Consider the following 15,133-nt stretch of genomic DNA (forward strand, 5'->3'; position numbering starts at 1 on the left):
ATTTAAAACCTGAAAACTATTTTTAATTTATTAAATAAAAATGTATAGAACACATAATTTGTGTATTTTAAAAAGAATTGTCACTTTAATTTAAATTATAGATTTAAAGAAAAAATTTGTACCTATACATATAGTAATTAAACAAGCTGAATGGATGTCTCAATCTCATATCTATTTGAAATTTGAATCAAGGAGAACTTAACATATAATTACCTGTTTAATTATTTCTGATATCTTGGGTTATCTGGGAGTCTGTGACAGTTCTAGAATATATGTATATGAAATTGTTTATGTTTGAGTTTAGTTTGGAATGTTTGAATCATTCAGACGCACCTTCACTTCTTGTTTTAATATTAGATTATAAATACAAATTATAATAAAGTATATCATCGGAGAAATTCATAGAGATGAAGCTTTAGTAATGTTTTGTAGGTAGATGAATAGAAAAGCTTAAATAGTTTGTATTTGAAGGTTTAACAGAATCCCAAAATTACAGTACCGTAAAGCGTATGATTAGACTTGAGGTTGTCATTGTGCTATTACAATAAGTCTGTTTCAAAAAACAACTTCGTATATTCACTTCAAGGCTTGTTTTTGATTTTTCGCTTGATTTATAAAAGAGGGATCCTTAGTAAGGGATAATAATTGAACTATTTTTACAAAGTATTTAATTTGGTTTACATATTGTGATTGATGAAATCTTCGCTTAATGTGACTATCAAACATTTTGTCATATTGTCATGTGTATATTATAGCACGACGACTCTAATTTTTCAGTAGGTATATTGTGAACCTTTTAATAAAGTGACTTAAATATATATACTCCAATAATACTATATTAACATGCAGTATTTATTATTTTCATGTATTTGACCATTTTTGTTTTAGGCGACCATATTTGTATCAAATCTTAAATACAACTCTCAACATAAGTACCATATACTGCATTATTGTCTTAGATTTTAATAATAATAATAATATATATTATTTAGCTAACAAAATAAAAATTTAAAAACTGAACATTGATAACATGTTTGTATAAGCTCATCCAATAAGCATAGGTATGCTTGTAAACGGAGTAAAACTGTAAAATAATTAGTTTGTAATAAAATAATATATCTATATTATTTTTAAATTATGGTCAATTCTGAAACATCTTAGTATTTCCATTGCGGTATGAGTTGTTTGTGTGACCATGCAACTTGAGAAGTACGATAATAACTTCTACTTTGTAGAATATTTACGTCAATTTATCTTAATTATGCACTATTCAATTATTAATTTATACATTTTTTAATCAACATCAATATAATATGTCTTTCCTAATATTAAAATAAATTAAACAATACAAATTAGCAAATTACATCATTAAGTATTTGCATTGTTATATGACAAAAAATTATCAAAGGTGTACATCATCAAATTTTGAATTTTTTTAATTGATTTTCATCAAAAAATATTACGTGATCCTTACACAAGTGTTAAAACTTAAAAGTATATATTTCATATACGCGGGCATACGCCATCCAGATAATATGAGGCTCAGCTAAACCCTCAAACCTACGTACTATACAAGTCTTCCAGTCCATATGCCTCCGTCAAATCGTATCTGCCCCATGCTACATAAAAAACGCCAATCTTAACAACGACCTAAAATTACTTACACTTTCACATCTGACTAAATCCCGCTTCCTTTCACTTCACTCAAAACGGACCCATCACACTAACCCACTAATAAAAAGACTGTCTTCTAGGGCAATCCCTGACAATCCTCAAAGAGGATTGGAACACTCTTGGCCTAGAGACTTGCTGGCTTGACCTGTCGGGTGGTATTCCGAGTTATATTCACCGCTATTTCACTCAACAAAATTATTTATTATATAAAATTATGTATAGCTTGTAATTATTATTTTAATAATAATAATAAATAATATATATATTTCATATACGCGTATAATATTACTTGGTATATTGTATACATTATATTTTTGTTGTATTCAGAGTCGGACTAGCGCGGACCGCTAGTCCGCAATTGCGGACGGGACCCTGGCTTCTTTATGGTAATTGGGGACCCCAGATTTTGTACCTATTATTATTATTATTTTTCGTTTAGAGTAAATAGAAATACGAAATAAACTTTTTTTCAAATCAGAAAACATATTTTTGTTTACAATCTTGAGAAGCTCTCAATAATTATTAAAATAATGACATTATCATTCTACGAATTTAATAGCTGTCTATATACAAATAGGTATGTATCATTGATTATAAATAGTGTAAAATTGTTTTGGATTTTAAGAGAACGTCGCACCCGCATGTGATGTCTCCGCCTTACAAACGTACGGCATAGCAATAGCATATCAAAAGCGTTTTGGCGCGGCAAAGAACCGAGAAGACTACAGTCATAACGAAGAAACAAAATTTACACCGCTTATAAAGGAGAACTGGCTGTGCAATATCGTTTTTATTTTTTTGATATTACTTATACGAAAAAAGTTCCTATTGTTTTAAAATCCATTACTATTTGTGTTTTTCAAACTTTAATAACTTTTTTTGAAGTTCCGATAACGAAAAAATAAAAACGATATTACACAGCCTAAGTTCTTTTTTTATGTGGTGAAAATTTCTTTTCTTAGTTATGACTGTAGCGTTCTCGGTTCCTTCCCGCGCAAAACAGTTTTTTGTTATGTTGTATACATTTGTAAGAGTATGACTTGGTATTCGCATTATCACTGATTGTAACCAAGCCCGAATTAAGGGTTGGCCCCCCCGGGCCACGATAATAAGAATTTATTTAGGGGCCTCTGATTTATTCGTTATAGTCTATATTATAACACTGCATAAATCATCTAAAAAAAATAGATGATTATTTAGCTAGGAAAAAAGCTTGTAAATTATAATTTATAAATAAAATGATACATTATTCATTATTTATTGCTATTTACCTAATATCTATCTATCGTGAAGTGACCGGCCAACGTCATATAGAAGTATATATACCAAAAATGATGAAGAAATATCCTTTAAAGATTGAATATAACTTTTTTATTTTTTTAGTTATGAGCCATTTACTTTTTTTTTTTTATCAAAACCGTGCGTATCACAAATGCATTTGTTTATATAGGTAGGTATCTTCAAAACTTTTCAACATTTTGACGTAATTTTATTTTCATTTTAAAGCTTTTTAATTGTCCTATCAACTGACATACGCAATTAAACCAGAAATGTGCTAATTATTTTTATTAAGTAAAAACAGAGAAGAAAGTTGGCAAAAATTTGTATTTTTAAAGGAAATTGTGCATTATTCCAAATAATTTATTATTACTATGAGTTTTTGCTCATTTAAAACTTTGGCCCCTGGGCCTCTAAATGTCTTAATTTGGGCTTGATTGTAACTGAATTATTATATATTTTGATATTAAGTATTGTACTCGTGCACAATTTGACACAATTTGAATCAGTGTTTTTCTTTATAATGTTTGATGTCACAGATGTCACAATTGGATACCTGGATAGGTAGGATATCCCATGTCTGGTAATAAAAACAGTCCGATGGGTCTCTTGTAGTGAATTTACTTTGGGTCTGTAGAAAATGTCTTAGTATTTGAAAATAGGTACACGGAATATAAATTCTATATTGAAAATAAAGTAAAACCAGTTAATATATCGAATGATTGAACTTTAGTTAGGTGCGTATTTTTTTTAGGGCTAAATAAAACATTTTCTATTTGCCTGTTGAGGGGCCCTTTTTTCCAAATCGTGGACTGGGCCTTTTCGAGCCAGTCCGACACTGGTTGTATTGTTATGTTATTATAAATTTTAGCATTTGTAATTATGAAAAAATACAAGAACATTAACTGATGTGTTAATTTTAAAAAAAAAAATATCATAATATTACTATAAACATTTTATTTTAAATTATAGGAGTGCACTTTGATACCAGCAGTGATAGTTTGGTAAAAGAAATAACTACAGCCATAAGAGTATTTGCACATGGTGTAGAAGATTTTGTCAACGACCCCGAAAATATAAACGAAACTCTTACAACACAATTATCTTGTGAGGGTGAAGGTGAATCACGTTGGGTCACCGGTGAAAAATTTTACAAGTTCGTATATTAATAAAATAATAAACAATAACTATTTCACGTGTATTTGTATATAATAATTATATTAATTAAGTATATAGGTAGTAGAATTATTGAGTCCAGTATGGTTTAAACTTTTATGTTTAAATATTTTTTTTATTTCAATAATTATATTACTTGTATTACCTAACGATTTTAAATTAGGGAAACTGTAATTTACACTTATTATAAGGTTATAAGGTAGAACAAGCGTTTGACGAATGACCTAATCCATATTCGGTATACCTATTCCTTCACCAGGACAATAAATTAAATCCATCTTGTCGCCATAATAATATATACTCTTACCAATTCCTTTTTACAATTTTCTACAGTGTCGTTAAAATTAATCATAGTAATTCAAATTTAAATTTCTGTATACCTATTACATAAACTACCTACATAATATTTTATGGAGATAAAATTAATTTACAGCTGTGGTTTAAAGACGTAATATTCTGGTAATAAAATTCAAAATCCCTATACATTTAGTTTCGTAATTGGTATTTGGTAAATGCATGCACCTTATATTCGTATACAATTTATGACAAAAATTTGCTAGTTAAACGTGTCTACCAAAAACTGTGTTTAGAAAATAAATAAAGTACCTACCTAACTGATTTTAAATCGTAATGTTGTTTAGGTATTTAAGAAATGTTAGTGTCGAACATACAGAACCAGCCAAACCGAAAGTCGAGTTCACTGCTGATGGAGTTCTGAAATCCGCAGAACTGAAAATCATGAATTTGAGACCTGGAGTAGGAAATTCACTTGTTTGGGAAGAGGTAAATAAATACAAATGTATACTAGTCTTAATATTAGCACGCTAAACAAATTAATGTTTAATTATTACATTATAGTATCATGAGCAATATTTTAGTAGCTAATTAAAATAATAAAATATAATAATTATAAAATATAAACATTGAAAAACATCGATGGAAGGTATATTTATGAACCATGAATTGTTTGTGTGCCTTATGAGTTATGATACAATTTAAAAATTATTTTACTATATTCTATCATTATAATATTATTAAGAACTCCAGTAAGTAAAAATAATACACGAATAGTGCGCTAAGCTAAAATTAATTTAAAACTATGATACAGTTTAAAAACTATTATAATAAAATAAATATTTACTATAAATATTATATATTTGTCATATAAAATGTATTATAATATGAATTTTATTATTATTATATTAACGAAATCTTAAAATTATTTTTTTTCAAACCATTCAAGACAGTAACCTATTTACAACTCTAAAATTGTAAACTCAGTACGGATTATGGATTTGATTCCAAACAAATTATTTTTAAGGAAAATAATACAAAAATGATAACTGTTTTTATTTGAAATACAATCTTTATTCGACTATTTATGTTTAAGAAACAAAACGTAATAACAACTTAATAGGAAAATTTAACAGTGAACCATTATAAATAAGCTCAAGTTACAAATTAAAATGTAGATAAATAATTTATATTTTAAATTGTCATTGTTTAAGTTGTTTAAAATATAATTTAATATATCCAACAAATGGGTAATGAGTTTTTGATTGTATTTGATTACATAATAGGAGTGCATTAAACTATAAATTATAAACTTATATAAAGTCATATTATATTGCTCACTTTTTTTATTTTATTGGCCAAATTTTGAGCAAGTCAGCTGTCAAAATATAAAATATGGTGATTAAGGTTTCTTTATGCAATAAATACAATGAAACATTTTGTAGATTGGAGTTTGGAAATCTTGGGAACGTGAAGGCCTTTATATCAAAGACATCGTGTGGCCAGGAGATAGTCACACTCCACCTCAAGGAGTGCCAGAAAAGTTTAATTTAAGAATTACATTTTTAGAAGAAGCTCCTTACATTACACTTGCACCACCAGATCCAATAACTGGAAAATGTAGCATGAACAGGGGTGTTTTATGCCGGATCGCTCGAGGAAAAGATACGCAGGGGTATATAATTTAATACAATCATATCACATTTATAATATGCCATGAATACGAGTATTATAGAAGGTAGTAATATTGATATTGAATTATAGGCTGGACGTCATTGAAGCCAAACGTAACAGTAGTTATTACCAGTGCTGTTCCGGATTTTGTATCGATTTGTTAGAAAAGTTTGCTGAAGATTTGGGATTTACTTACGAACTTGTTAGAGTAGAAGACGGTAAATGGGGAACACTCGAAGTAAGCACCATTTTAATTAAATAATGTTCGCATCATGTATCTTATTGTTTTGCGATATTTCAGAATGGAAAATGGAATGGTTTAATATCAGAACTAGTGAACAGAAAAACTGACATGGTCATGACTTCATTAATGATAAATTCAGATCGAGAATCAGTAGTCGATTTCAGTCTTCCATTTATGGAGACTGGCATATCTATAGCTGTCACCAAGCGAACTGGTATCATTTCACCCACAGCATTTTTGGGTATAGTATAATTTATTTAAAATCGAAATGTGAATATTTTACCAGCAAATTAAACTCATTATGTTTTAAACTAGAACCATTTGATACTGCGTCGTGGATGTTGGTAGGAGTGGTAGCAATACAAGCGGCCACATTTTCAATATTTGCTTTTGAGTGGATGAGTCCATCTGGATTTGATATGAAAGTATGGTTTTATGAAGTACGTTTATTTGAATTTTTATGTTGTCTTTTTTAAATTTGATTTTAGTCCGTTTCCCAAGCTCCAAATCACAGATTTTCTCTATTTAGAACATACTGGCTTATATGGGCAGTTCTATTTCAAGCGGCAGTACAAGTGGATATACCAAAGGGTATAACGTCCAGGTATGATTACTAGAATAATTATTATCCATTAATAAACCAAATATAAAATAAAAACTATAAACTAGCCCTTTAATGGCATATCGTAATTGCTTATAATAATGATTAATGACAAATATAATAATATTTATTATTTATTCGAGTACTTTAGCTAACTTTTGGCATGACAAATAAAATATATTTTATTATTTACACGTTACTTTAGGTTTATGACAAATATATGGGCTATGTTTGCTGTGGTGTTCTTGGCTATATACACTGCAAATTTAGCTGCGTTCATGATAACTCGGGAAGAATATTACGATTTTATGGGAATCGATGATTATAGGGTAAGTAATTAGGGTATTTGGTTCATGTGTATATAACATAAATAACGGTAACTAATCATTGGAATGTAATTACTTATTTTCAGCTCAGTAAACCGCATAGCCACAAGCCGATGTTTAAATTTGGTACAGTGCCACATTCTCATATTGATTCAACTATTCATAAATATTTTCCAGAGATGTTTAGTTACATGAAAAGTTTTAATAGATCTACAGTACAAGAAGGACTTAGCTCATTATTAACTGCGTAAGTAATTTAACTCAATTTAAATTTTTCATAGTACCTAACAACACAAAATATTTACTATGAAACTAATAAAAAATAAAATTTCGATTATGAAATATTTATTTAAATGTGAACACTTAAGACTACGAATAAATTAAATAAATTTATACATTAGAATAATTTAAAAACCCTAAAAACGTAAATCTTAAATTTTTTTTTATTTTAGAGAACTTGATGCTTTTATTTATGATGGTACAGTACTTGACTATTTGGTAACACAAGATGATGATTGCCGTTTATTGACCGTCGGTTCATGGTATGCGAAAACTGGTTACGCTATAGCATTCCAAAGAAACTCAAAATATGTTCAAATGTTTAATAAGCGACTATTAGATTTCCGTGAAAATGGTAACAAAGTCAGTAAAAATAATGAAGTTAAAAAACATTAAAATATATGTGTTTTTAGGTGATCTTGAAAGATTACAACGATTTTGGATGACCGGTACATGTAAACCAGATGATCATGATCAAAATGCTACTAGTGACCCTCTAGCCTTAGAACAGTTCTTGTCAGCATTTTTATTGTTGATGGGTGGTACATTATTGGCAGCTCTAATATTATTATTGGAATGTTTATATTTCAATTTCTTCAGAAAAAAGTTAGCAAAAACTGATCAAGGTGGATGTTGTGCTCTAATAAGTTTGGTAATATTGGATATTATCAAAATATAATATACCAACTCAGAAATCTGCAGCGGTAACTAATATTTTTACGCATTTTATTATAGAGCATGGGTAAATCGTTAACATTTCGTGGTGCTGTATTTGAAGCTCAAGACTTTCTAAAGTTCCGTCGTTGCAAGGATGCTGTTTGTGACTCACAATACCAGTTGCTCAGAAATCAGCTGATGAGCACTTATTCTAAAATGAAACAGTTGGAAAAGGAGCTAGAGTTAAGGAAACTCAAATCTGAAAAAAGGTAAAAATAATATTTTTAGTGTCATCAGGACATTTTGAACAAAATTAAACTTGTGTCGTCAGGAGGAAGAAAGCGATGTCACCTTCCGCTAGGCTATTTCAGTGTATCGCTGAAAACCACGATAAATACCCGGATAAAAAACAGTAAGAGATAAAAAAACAAACAAAAAAATATAGGATAGGTAGACGATCATCGAAATCGCTTTGCAGCGCTAAATTTTAGTATAGGCAATGGGGTAAGATAATTATTGAAACTGAAGCTTTTAATCAAAGCTTATAGATTTCTAGAACCGGGTAGTTAGGTGGCCCAATACATCAAAAAAGAAATATATTTTAATGATCCTAGTTGATAACACTATAATATTATACTGCTTGACGCGCTAAATAGATAAATAATAATATTATTTAAATGTAAATAGTTAGAAGCATGTGCGTTAATTATGTAAAGACAAATCTAACATTAAACAATTAGCTATCACTACGTATGTGTATTTTTCACCATTGAATGTTACCTATAATCACATTTTTTTTTTAAAGATATCAATTTTCACCAGCATCGCCATTAAGACAACGTGACCTAGTGAGACCCAGTATTATTTCAACAGAATACACAAATAGATATGATCATGAACCAGTCAGGTAAAATATTTTATATTTGCCTACGTAATAAATCATACCATATTAACGGTTAGTGAGTATCGTCTATTTGTTGATTGTACAATAATTAATCAAAAATCAATTGGACATTGTAACACAACTTATACGTAATTTTTCTTTAAAGAATGTATGTGAAAATAGTAAATAAAATCAAGATATTTTAACGTGCAACTTAATCGAAAAAATATATGTCTTCATTTTTATCCTTCATAAATCATAAATAAGAATTTAGTTAATTGATTATTACCAATATACAATTTATTTAAAAAATATATTTATCACTTATAATCAATAGTTTAAATTACTTATACAAAATATATAATAGGTTATTTTATTTTATTAGATTTGTATAAAATAAATTCTTCTATTATTTATTTATATATACAGTGAAACCTCTAAATACTAGACAATTTCAATCGAAGAAATTTTGTCCACTATTCGGGTGTGTCCGCTATTCAGTTGGCTTAATTTATAGAAAGTTTGTAGATTATTCCCTAAACAATTAACGATATTCTATGTGTCCATTAAAGGAGGTTTCACATTATATAAATATATACATGTGAGTGTAGATAGAGGTGTATTAATTAATTTAATTTGATTACAATTATTATTTCACTTTTGCTGTCAACTGTAAACCATATTTTCAGGACAGAAATCGCCGAAATGGAGACAGTTCTGTGATTTTGTTCGACGTGTAATTTCATCCACAAAATATCTGATTTCATTAATAGATTTAGAATCAATATTGTGAAATAAAAATAAGTTATATTTAAGTATATAATGTAAGTATTAATAATATTATTATTATTTTGCGTCGCTGTCAAAAGCGTACGGAGAGAAATAGATACTGAAACTTTACATGGAAAAAAAGCTCAATATCAAAGAAAATAAATAGAAATAATAATATTTTTTAACCGTTTTTAAAAGACAATAATATAATACAATATAATGTAATAGTCATTCAACTTTAAATGTTATTCTCACCATTCAATTGACATTCATTCCTGCTCTTATGTTAATTTATTGAACTTAAAAATTCATCTTTTACGTGTATTAGAAACTATACCCTTTTCACATAACACACATACATTTAATAAGTTAAGTACCTACTTCATTATAATTCAACCGCAAAATCATCACAATAATATATTGGATCGCTCAATATCATATAATGTTATTTATTGATTACCTATAATGAAATCGTGTAATATTGTATATTGCTTTAAACTTATTGTTCTATTTCTCTATTGAATACTGTGTAAATATAACTAACATAATACACATTAAACCTACTATTATCTGTATAAGTTTAAAATATCAACTTTCAAACTAGTTATTTTATTAGATAAATACAACGACACGAGAAAAATTAGTTGTTTATAATAATAAAATATTATAATATAAATACATACCAATTTATAATTATTTATTTTATACCACCTATGTTATTTAAAATATTTGAATGAAAATATAAATTAATAAAAACTATAAACATGTTTTATAGTTAGATATAAATGAAAAACAATTAATATGTATTAACTATCCGACAATTAGCATCTTCAATATATGCAAAACAAGTTACTATAATAGGTACTATTAATAAATATATATATTTAATTAAATGCCTACTTAAGGTAGTAGATTTGTTGTTTTTAGTGCTTTCGAACTAAATAGAGGTCGTTGTTTGTTGTGTGTTCAAAACATTTAACGTATTAAAATATATATATTTCAATAAAAATAATTATATCAATAAAGTTATCAATAAACATTAAAGCTCCGTTTTATCAAAATTGAGATAAATATATTTCATGATATATCATAATAATTATAATAATACTTTTTAACCTTTTAGCTGTCAAAATGTTAATTTAATTAATAACTATAAGATTATTAATGTATAAATGTTAAGTACAAGTTATTAATAAATAAAATACTTCAATTTATAAAAATATCAAAAAAAGATCATTGCAAAAAAAAAAAACTATGATAATATTGTTAAGTTAATAACATTTGTTTATGATATAAATTGATATGATCTAGTATATATTATTGTATTGAATACACTTTTTGAAACATTATACTAAATAATATAATAACCAATACCTAGCTAAATTCGTGTTGATAAAAGTAAACGTCCATTTTTTTTTTCATATTATCAACTTAGTCACTTAGCTTAAGCCAATTTCAGTTTATTGTTTATAAACAAATATTGCTATCTGCTGGTGCTTTTAAATAATACCAATTTTTATACGAGTATATGATAATACAATAGTATAGCAATATTGTTTTTTTTTACACTAAAAATAATTAATAAAAAAAAACATATTATACATTTACATACCTAATATTATATTAAAATATGCATACAATTTACATATGTAGTAAAATTGTTAATTATAATATGCAACTTGGAAATTTATAGATAGTTCTTCACAAAAATGTCTTTATTGTTACGAATATAATATATTATGAAATAAAATATCATTACTGTTTCATTGTTAAGTACATGTTGTATTTCGATTAAGTTTACAGTATTAGTAATATTTTAAAATTTAAATATTTATAATAATTGTTCAGTTTAAATTATTTATAGGTGTATACCTAATAATAGCATTAGGCTATTAAGAACGTGATTTGTATAAATAATATGCTAATTTGTTGTGTTATTGTTTTGTTGTTTTATATTAAATGTATAATCTTTAAATATATTCACTGTAATTTATACAGTGCACAAAAAAAGTTATTATAGATAAATTATTTATTAAGCCTACAGATTGTTACAAAGCATATTAATTTCAACGAATTCATTTATTTATTTTAAACAAAATTGATCAATAAAATAAAATATATTTCTTAATTAATTAAATGCCAACCATAAGGACATTTTGATTACTTATTGTTATTTAATGTAATACAATTATAGAAAAATAATAAAATATAAATTATCGACGTTACCACAATAAATATCAAGTTTTTTCGTTATAATTGTTTTTTATTATTTTGATATAAACATTGTAGAAAAGTTTTTTAAAACCTGGGTTGAAAATTCAAATATGCTAATTAATATTACATAGTATGAAACTTGATTAACATATATATTTATAAATAAAATTATTTTCTCTCAGTTCGTGTTACGCTATCGTACTAGCAATAATACCTGTGCTTCCGTTTATCTCAGGGACTAAAATACTGTGTCCCGACCATGGGCGTAACTAGGATTGAATAGTAACAGGGGCTAGACTGCTAGAGTCCTACAAAACCAAAGTGTAAAATAACACGTGGAGGGCAAAGCCCACCACATCCCCCTTACAAGATTCACTGCAATTTAGTTGTTACAAAAAGTCCGCTAAAACCAAAATTTAATATAAACAGTAATTTTTTGGGTCATCTTCGTTTTTAGTACTCGTTGATTTTTTTAATTTGAATATACTGAACATTTTAATAATTGTATACAATAAAATCTAACGTATTTACACATACCGTTACGTACTCAAAAATAAAAATAACGGCTGTGACATGTGACGGTATTATAGTACGCCTACCTACTTTGCAGTCTGTACTCTGCACTCTGCACAGAGAGTGCCACAGACGCACATTAAATTGAGAACTGAGAGTTGGAAAATAAATAAGGATTATAATATAATAGTATTCAACTTTTATTCAACAATTTATCACTCTTTCCCCTACCCTATATCATCTTTTCATATTTTTAATAAACAACTGTTCGAATGTGCGATACAACTAATATAGGTAACTATAATATTATAAGAATAGGTAACCAATACGGGATACGAGCACCTATAATATAAAGGTAATAAAATAATATATTAATCTATCTATATATATAAGAATCTAACTTGATTTTGGAGACGAAGGAAACCGGTTTGTTTGTTTATTTATTATATTTATTTATTTATTTATCTGTTTGCACTTGCATTTTTCCATTTGAAATATATATTTTCATTGAACAAATAATTTATTGTTACATATTTTTCTACCTTATATCTATTCTATGATAAAAAGAATACAATTTAACACTCCAGTGGTTGAATTCAAAATGTATGATGTATAATTTTCAGAAATTAACAATAACAATATCTACAATATGTAATTATATTATATTATTTGTATAGCCAAAAAATAGTCTTATGTTTTTAAATTAAACTATAAAAAAATAATTTCTTCCGGAGGAAGGTCGGGCAGCTAGTATTATATTATATAATAGGGGCGTTAATAGCGTTATATAGGTAAGCTTGAAGCTAATATTCAACAAGCAAATAAGCTATACACCTTAAACACATAAACACATTTCTTCCGCGAAAACTATGACTAATTGCGATAAATTCGTACCTGTTACATACCTACCACGGTTGTAGATATACGGTTGTTGTATATCTTGGTATCCGGACATTTTACCCCCAGAAATTTTCCCCCCGACTGTTTTCGGCGTAGTAGGACATTTCCCTCCCCGATATATTTTTTGATGCGGACATCTCCTCCCATTTTTTTTTATTTTTAATTATTTACTTTCGAATATAAAATTAAAATTATTATTTAATATACAAATATTTTTTAGCTTTTGTTCATATTTATTTTTTTATTTTTATAAAAACTGTGCGTTAACTAAAAAGTATTTAATCTTGACTTCAATACAAAAATAATAAATAATATTTAAAACAAGTTAAGTAAGATATTGTCTAAATAATATAATATAGTACAATACAGCTGGCCAAAAAATCCGACATAAAAATAAAAAAAGATTGTATAAACAAAATATAATGAATAACTAATACTAAACATTTCGGCATAAAAATAAAATAGTATTTATAAAAAATTCTTTATTTGTGATTCATTTTTTCTTTCTAAACACATATTTTTTAGTCTTCTTTCATATTTTTTTTTTTTTTTGTAAAAACTGTACCTGTTTGAATATTTAATAATTTAATATTTGCTAGTGAATTTGATCTCTGGAGTGCTTCAATGAACATCCAAATATTTGAAAGCTGGATGTTCATGACGATGTAAGATTGTATAAGAATGTTATCTTAATAGTCTTAGCAATTGACTGGGTTTTGGACACAATTTTAGATTTCAATGTTACCCATCTAATTCAATATTAGTATACTACTATTTTACTTTTATTTAAAACAATATTTTTACTTAACTTGTTTAAAATATTGTTTGTTATTTTAGATTCTGAGTGGAACGATGAATGTATTGATTTTACAATGATGTGTGTTTTTTATTTTAGATTCTGAGTGGAATCGATGCAATGTATTGATTGTACAATGATGTGTGTTTTATTATATTTTTATTTATTTTTCTATTTTATTATTTTTTTATTTGTTATTTTTTTTTTATTTTTTTATATTTGTTGTGTCTGTGTACACGATAAGTAGTCGAAATAATGCTACGATTTTCAACTTCAGTATCTTGTTCGATCAGAAAGTGAATATCGTTGGTGCATTGGGGAGGTCAAAATTTAAATTTCCCAGTGGTTTTCAAAAGCGCCGGGAAAAACAAAAGAAAAATTAAGGAAAAACGGGAATTTTTACGCAAAATCGATTTTTCACAAAATTGAATTTGGTTTTTGGTGTAACTTTAAAAAAAATTACCGTAGATACATGAAATTTTGACTGAATGTTTATCTTAGCATCTTCTATACACCATAACATTTTCAAAATATTTTGATGTATTTTGAGCTCTTTACGGACATTTTTATTTTCCATTTTTTTTTAGTTTTTTTTCTAAAAATATCAATAAAATTTTATTTGTTGGATAAAAAAGCTTGAAAATTTAATAGACGGCTCCTAGTATATTGTTTCAAAGGCAGATGAAAAATATTAAAAATCGTTAGTCACAGTTTTTTTTTTTAAGCATTTAAAGTTCAAAAAATGACAAAATATGGAAAAATCACGAAAATTTGCAAATTATTTCGAGTTATAAATTCATAAAAATTTTTCTTTTTAAATCTAAGATTTTAAAATGTAATACAAGATTCCTTA

General features: G+C 26.8%; 1 protein-coding gene across 5 annotated transcripts in view; it reads left to right on the top strand.

The window, feature by feature from the left end:
• Positions 1-10,557, top strand: part of LOC100167874 (glutamate receptor ionotropic, NMDA 2B) — a 190,643-nt gene extending 180,086 nt beyond the window's left edge. Inside the window, exons 5-19 of one of the 5 annotated variants that reach the window (XM_029489795.1) lie at positions 3,925-4,108; positions 4,770-4,911; positions 5,868-6,097; positions 6,187-6,334; positions 6,398-6,581; positions 6,656-6,765; positions 6,829-6,944; positions 7,147-7,270; positions 7,354-7,514; positions 7,720-7,901; positions 7,960-8,198; positions 8,282-8,472; positions 8,535-8,615; positions 9,009-9,110; positions 9,776-10,555. In XM_029489795.1, the coding sequence (XP_029345655.1) occupies positions 3,925-4,108; positions 4,770-4,911; positions 5,868-6,097; positions 6,187-6,334; positions 6,398-6,581; positions 6,656-6,765; positions 6,829-6,944; positions 7,147-7,270; positions 7,354-7,514; positions 7,720-7,901; positions 7,960-8,198; positions 8,282-8,472; positions 8,535-8,615; positions 9,009-9,110; positions 9,776-9,809 (2,228 nt within the window). In that variant the 3' untranslated portion in view covers positions 9,810-10,555. Of the gene's footprint in view, positions 1-3,924; positions 4,109-4,769; positions 4,912-5,867; positions 6,098-6,186; positions 6,335-6,397; positions 6,582-6,655; positions 6,766-6,828; positions 6,945-7,146; positions 7,271-7,353; positions 7,515-7,719; positions 7,902-7,959; positions 8,199-8,281; positions 8,473-8,534; positions 8,616-9,008; positions 9,111-9,775 lie in introns of all 5 variants that reach the window. The other 4 variants (XM_029489794.1, XM_001943650.5, XM_029489797.1 and 1 more) reach the window with 4 other exon arrangements.
• The last annotated feature ends 4,576 nt before the right edge of the window (positions 10,558-15,133 follow it).

Source organism: Acyrthosiphon pisum, chromosome A2, assembly GCF_005508785.2.
Source record: "Acyrthosiphon pisum isolate AL4f chromosome A2, pea_aphid_22Mar2018_4r6ur, whole genome shotgun sequence".
NCBI classification, from domain to species: Eukaryota; Metazoa; Arthropoda; class Insecta; order Hemiptera; family Aphididae; genus Acyrthosiphon; species Acyrthosiphon pisum.